General features: G+C 36.3%; 1 protein-coding gene across 8 annotated transcripts in view; it reads left to right on the top strand.

The window, feature by feature from the left end:
* The window catches only part of LOC106460389 (phosphoribosylformylglycinamidine synthase-like), a 122,173-nt gene that overhangs the window by 101,679 nt on the left and 13,975 nt on the right, over positions 1 to 6,519 (top strand). For 7 of the 8 annotated variants that reach the window (XM_022387093.1, XM_013920079.2, XM_022387096.1 and 4 more), the window contains 2 exons: positions 554 to 760; positions 1,413 to 1,556. In XM_022387093.1, coding sequence (XP_022242801.1) covers positions 554 to 760; positions 1,413 to 1,556 — 351 coding nt within the window. Of the gene's footprint in view, positions 1 to 553; positions 761 to 1,412; positions 1,557 to 6,519 lie in introns of those variants that run through there. The other variant, XR_002610757.1, reaches the window with a different exon arrangement.

The following is a 6,519-nucleotide window of genomic DNA, read 5'->3' as shown; positions in this document are numbered from 1 at the left end:
AAGGCTGTAAAAATTATGGTTTGTCTGAGCAATAACGATTTTATAGAGAGTAATTTATGTTTAATTTCTATACTTTTTTGAGGGGTGGTGGATAAAATAGGGATGATGACATACTCAGAGAAAATGTATTGCGTGGGTAAAACTAGTGGAAATTCAGAATTTTTTTAAATATTGCCTTGTAGAATTAAGAACTTAAGATGTGTATGCTATTAAAATATGGATTATACTTCTTGTATACTATTAAAATATGGATTATTAGCTAAGATTTTATGCTATTCTAATAGGTATAACATAAACAAAAATAGTTTAATAAAATTTTTAATGTAAGACACTAAAACCTTGTGTCATGAGCAGTAAAGGGTACCTGGGGTGATACGATTAAAAAAAAATGTAAAAGTAGCAACAATAGTTTAGTGTTAAATATATCTTCTTAAGTTAATATGAAATTTATCATGAATGTGTGCTAAACTCAATAATGAGCCTGCTCAATTAACACTACTTCAATTGTTTGGAACTTGTACCAGTAACAGATTGATTTCTTGTTGTATTTTAGTATTATCAAAACCTCAAGTAGCAGTTATTCGGGAAGAAGGTACTAATGGAGATCGTGAGATGGTAGCAGCTCTACATATGGTTGGATTTGATGTATGGGATGTAACCATGACAGATCTACTAAGAGGTGATATCTCTCTAAACAAGTTTCGTGGGTTGGTTTTTCCAGGTGGTTTTAGCTTTGCAGATGTTCTTGGATCAGCTAAAGGTAGATTTTATTGAATTTAAATTAGTTCAAAGTTTGATTGTGATTACACGTGAGTTAAGAGTTTAGGTTTCTAAAAAAATTTAATTTCTACCGGTAACATAAAATTGTTATTATTTCATAAAACAGCAAAAACTAGAATGCTTAAGATGTATGTATTGAACCAGTGAAATTAGAGTATGCAACTTTCTTGGTGGTAATACTTGTGTTTTGTATTATTGTATTAATTCTAAAGGAAATAATATACTTATTTAAAAAACTGAGTATGTTTTCAACAAGCACAATGGAGTAAAGTTTTGTATTCCAAATATGACAATTTGTTGAGATTAATATGAAAAGTATTACATGTACAACTTATATGGATAAGTCAGTAATTATTAAGCATGTAAGTTAAACAAATAACATGGGTATCTGTTGTTTAAACATTTTTTTGTGTGTCAAGTATTAAATTGCCCAAATAGTTTTGATAACAACATAGCGAAATATAAAATAAAGAATACTTATTGAAAAGCACACACACACACACACACACACACACACACACACACACACACATCTTGTGAGCTACTGCTCTAATCTTAAATGTTTTCATTTTCTGTTTTAAGTAATAAAATTTTAGTTTATACAGCAGTGCTTTTGTTTTTTCTCTCAACAGGGTGGGCAGGAAGCCTTATATTTCATAAGGAGCTCAACAGTCAGTTTACAGCTTTTTACAGCCGACATGATACATTTAGCCTTGGAATATGTAATGGCTGCCAGTTGATGGCTTGGTTGGGATGGATCTGTCCAACTAAGGATGGCAAGTTTTTATTATTTTGTCTAACACTTGTGTTAAAATTGTGTGTATAAAATAAACATCGCAATAATTCCTGTAGTTAAACTTTTCATATATGCCATGAATTTGAAGTTAAATTTTTTTTATTTTTTTGTATATAAATTTTGATGTGATGTTAGAAGTAACAGTTGCAAGGGGGAAAAAGTAGTGGAGCTAATTTTGTCAGATATAAAAAAAAAGATGGTATAAATTTAAATTGAGAAACTAAAATTTCATTAAAAAAATCAACTTTTTACATGTTCAACATATTCAAATTAGATTTACCTCCAAAATACTGAAGGCCTTTCCTTATTTAGTTACTTTTATGCTGTCAACAATCATGTGACTCAAAGCTCTGAATGTTCTCAAAGCAATGTACTCTCCCATATTCCATGTGACTTATCGCACATGCAATAAGAAATCTTTTATAAGCTATACTTTCTGTCTTATACATTCTGCCTTTAGTTTACAGGAAGATCCTGAGGCTGCACTGTCAGCTGTCTTTGACCAGTTTATTTGGGCCATTAATGCCGAACATTCTGCTGTTATCCTGAATGGGTTTCTTGATCATATAGATGCTCAACTTGCAGAATGTGCACCGTTTCTTCATGATTTGGAAAAAGATAGATTTTTTTTCTCAGGCCTGTTCATCTTCAATGTCTGTAGAGCAGTGTTTGTGTGCTAAACGTAATCCTGAAGATGCTTATGCTGGTTGGATTTGAATTTTCTCTCAGGTATCTTCGATGTTAAATCTTGAAACAATTTCTATTATACCTGATGGTGATGATGTCACATTAAATGATTTGGTTCTGGAATCTTTATTTCTTCCACTTTCTTCTGATATTAAGATTGTTCCTGATTGATTCTTTTAGAAATCAACAAAATTTTAATAATCTTTATATTCTTTATATTCCATACATTTATCATGTGTGTGACCTTTTAGCAGGGTCATCTACTACCACTTTATTTCTCAAGGTCCTGCCCCTCAGATTATTTGTTTTTGGGGTGGGGGCTTCCATGAGTTCTACTTTGACTGTCATCAGTTTTCTGGCCTATTTTAAGACCTTTTTTTTTCTTTTTCTTGTATGCCATTATTACCTTTTTGCATTCTCCTGATTCTTTTAATCAGGATCTTATTTCTATATTAGGCTTCATTATTTGTGGATCTCACTAAAGTAGTTTCTATTATCATGTACCTCTTGTGTTCCTTTGACACCTTAGTATATTGGGCTGTGTTGCAATGTACTCGTCTTCCCCTAGTATTTTAGCTGATATCAAAAGTAGCTTCTTTCCTGCATTATTTTGTCTTTTTTTTTGTCCTTTTTGGAAAATACATACCAGCAGGAGTTGATTAGAGTTTTAGCATCTTGTTTGACCTCTGCTCATTATCTCTCTTTTAGATGAACAGCAAGTTGTGTTTGTTCTTCTGTCTTGCCTCTCTTGTCTACTTCTACTCTTTCCTTTCAACCATTTCAAGTGGCCAAACATAGAAGCAGGCAGGGTGTACCTTTTTGACCAACTCATTGACACTCATCAGTTTTGGACAATTCCCATATCTGATACCCTTGGGTTTAACAGATCCTTTACTTTCATTTCCTCATTTTGTTCAACCAGTGTCTTTTCCTATTCATTTTGTTCCTGTTTGCTTACAAGTTGTTGATCAGGAAGTCTCAGATTTCCTTAAAAAAAGCTTTCATTATGGATTCTTACACTTTTCCAAGTTTTTACTCCAGTTTCTTTGTGGTTCCAGTAAAAAAAACAGGAGATTGGAGAACTGTCATAGACCTTTCTCAACTCATTTTTTATGTGGAAACACCATATTTCCACCAATAGGAGGATGACACAACTTCTGTACACGTTAACTCCCCTTGTGATAACTTCATTCTTCTCCTCAGCATTGTATTGAACAGATGTATTTCAAGTTTCTTACCTGAGTTCAGTTTGTTGAGATTTGCATTATTAACAACATTTTGATTTTCTTTGGCTTTTGTTTCAAAAGCTTTAATTTTTTATCACAAATTCTCAAGTGATGGGGACCTATGCTTAGTCCTGTGTGAGTAACGTTATCCACACAAAGGCTTTATTTCTACTATGGCTTCTGGAAGCTCGTTAACTGTTGGGGACATTGCCACCATTGTTCAATGTGTTGTTAATTACCATACTTACTGGGTCTTCTATTCCTGTCCTGTTAGCTGAAATTCTTTCTCACTGGGAATGATCTATTGGACTACCTATTTAATTTGATTTGCTTTGGATAGTGCTTCACTCTTCAAGGTTTCTTTTCTTATCTTTTGCCTGTATCCTTTATTATCTTTAGTTTTTAGTATTGCATGATCCACAATTCTTGGGGTTTACCTTGTCTTTCCTCCTTGGTTGTTATTAGGATTATACTGTTTCCTTTCTCTAATAGCTCCTCTTTCACATCCAAATGCCTCATCACCCTCATGTATGTGACTCTTTTTGTCTTGGCTTGTTGGCTTTCTTCCTTTCCTTTTGTTCCTTTTGTTGATTCCTTGTCTTTGGTATCTATTTGGCCAGCTTGGAGATCAGGCCCCTAACCTTCTCATTTGCTCTTTGAATCCCCATTTTTCCATTTAGTTTTTTCCCCACTGCCCTCCTGCGTTCCCTCTCCTACAACCACCTTTTGCCTGAGGCACTTAATCATGCTTCAGGTGGATTTTCTGTAAAAGTTTGTTCACTTCTCTTTTCCAGATTAGCCTGTTCCACTTCTTTTGCTCTATTCCTCCTTACTTTGTTCTTTGATGCCTTCAATGGTGGGCATTTCTCTCTGGAAACCTGGACTGACATTGTATAGCTTCAGTACTCATTATCTTCCCAGGTTTTTCTTCTTTCTCGACCTTGCCCTTTACTCCTGTTCGTCATTTGGATCAGTCTACCCCTGATTTTCCTATTCCAGGTTCCTGGCCTTTCTCATTTTTTGTTCTTCCTCTACCAAGCATCTAATTCATTTCTCTTTTTGTCAGTGACTGTTGTGTCACATCTGACCCTGTGGGTACCCATTTCTTCTACTGCTGTTGGTCTCATTTTCTGCCGATAGTAATTTTTCATTTCTCCACTTTGGTCTTTATCCTTGCTTCTCTTCTTTTTGCTTTTCGCCTCCTCCAACTCCGTCTATATTCTTTTTCACTCGGTTTGCAGTTGGCTATGGTCAGTGTTTCAGATACCTATATACATCACTCTTGGCCTGTCCTTAATATATTTTCTATGTTCCATCCATCAATTTTGAATCTCCCCATTCCTTGCTCTTCTCTTCGACATACCAATGGCCCCTTTAGTATTCATTGATATCATATAGGCTTTCACTTGCCATATTCATGGCCCAGGGCTTGGATTCCTTTCATTGGATGCTTGACTTCTGTTGGCTCATTCTCAGATTATTTCTTCTTTTCATACCTAAAGGTATTACATAGGAGGCTCCTCAGTTAGGGGAGCTTGTCATGAGATCGAAGTCCTTTCTCATGCTCACTCAGTATTTGGTAGTTTTAAGTGTTTTCTTCATCTCTTGTCTTGGCCAGAGTTCAGCTCACTCCTATTTGCCTGTAAGCTATGGTGTATCTTGTCACCAGATTTTGTGTTTCTCATTCTTTTTCTGCACAATAGTTTATTTTGCTTTTGAAGACTTTAGCTTCCCTGGAACTGCTTATTCCTTTCGAGTGGGCACACATACATATATACCTCCTCCAACCGACTTTGCAGATCCATGGGATTCTTTATTTAGTTCTATGGTCCTCATTTGTGATCCTCTTCTCGAGAAATTGTCATAGTGATTGGACTATGACCATACTACTTCCCTTACTGACTCTCATACAAGCTCTATCTCTTCACCGATGCTCTCCTCTCTGATTGAGACACACATCTGAATGAGGACATGACTTCTGGCACTTATATGCAGAATGAGCCTTTACTCCACATCCGAGTGTTTGAACTTCTCACTGTCGACTGGTCAAGTTCCCATTCCTGACTGTACTGATGAATCACTTGGTCATGATACACTCAGTTAATTTCATAGTCAGCTCTTTCACAAACCATCAAGGAAAGTTCTGTTCCAGTACTCTTTACTTTTGGGCATTGGACATACTCTTCTGGAATCATGCACATTGGGTTTCTTTTGTTATCTGTCATCTGTTGGGAACTAAGACCTTGGTAGTGGACTGTCTCTCTCAGCCAGTCCACATTCTACCAAGGGAGTGATCTCTACATCCCCACATCTTTCGTTGGATTTGCTCTTGGTTGGGCACACACCTTAAAGACACTTTTGCCACTCTTCTCAACTCTAGGCTTCCTCTTTTCTGATTCCCTGTTACTCATCCTTCAACTCTGACTGTTGATGCTCTCAACCAGGCTTGGTCTCATCTTTCTATATGCTTACTCCCCTCATTGTCTCCTCCTTTGGATCTTCTCTTTGTCAAGTCCTATTGATAGCACCTCTTCATCTTCATGCATGGATTTGATCGATCTGTCATCTATTGGACTGGAATTTCCAATTGTGTGGAATTCTTCTTATCACACTCCTGTTGCCCTTCCACCATGTTTTTCTGTCAATGAATGTGGCAAGTCTTTTGTCATTGGTGCATCCACCACTCCTTTACTCCTGGCTTTCATACAGTGAATCACCTTTCTGCCTTTTTTTCCTTTCTGTTCGTCCATAATTTGTCAGTCTGTCTTTACTGGTTGTCAGGTAGCTTTGTCCATGGAATTTCACCTTTCCTGGTACCCCTGTCATCAGCAGTCTTTTTTGCTTCTTTCTTCTCCTTTGATCTCTTCACCTAACTTCCATGCCTGACTGAGACCTTAATGAGGTTTTGCACATTCTCATGTGAGTCCCGTTAGAGCAGTTGGCTTCTTGCTTTTAGAACTCTCTAGATTTTGTCTCCTAATGGATATTGACTTCTGTAGTTTGAGATGGGGTGTTCTGCAAGACCTCTTG

The sequence above is a fragment of the Limulus polyphemus genome, unplaced genomic scaffold (assembly GCF_000517525.1).
Source record: "Limulus polyphemus unplaced genomic scaffold, Limulus_polyphemus-2.1.2 Scaffold762, whole genome shotgun sequence".
Lineage (NCBI taxonomy): Eukaryota > Metazoa > Arthropoda > Merostomata > Xiphosura > Limulidae > Limulus > Limulus polyphemus.
This window is presented reverse-complemented; position numbering and strand designations above follow the sequence as displayed.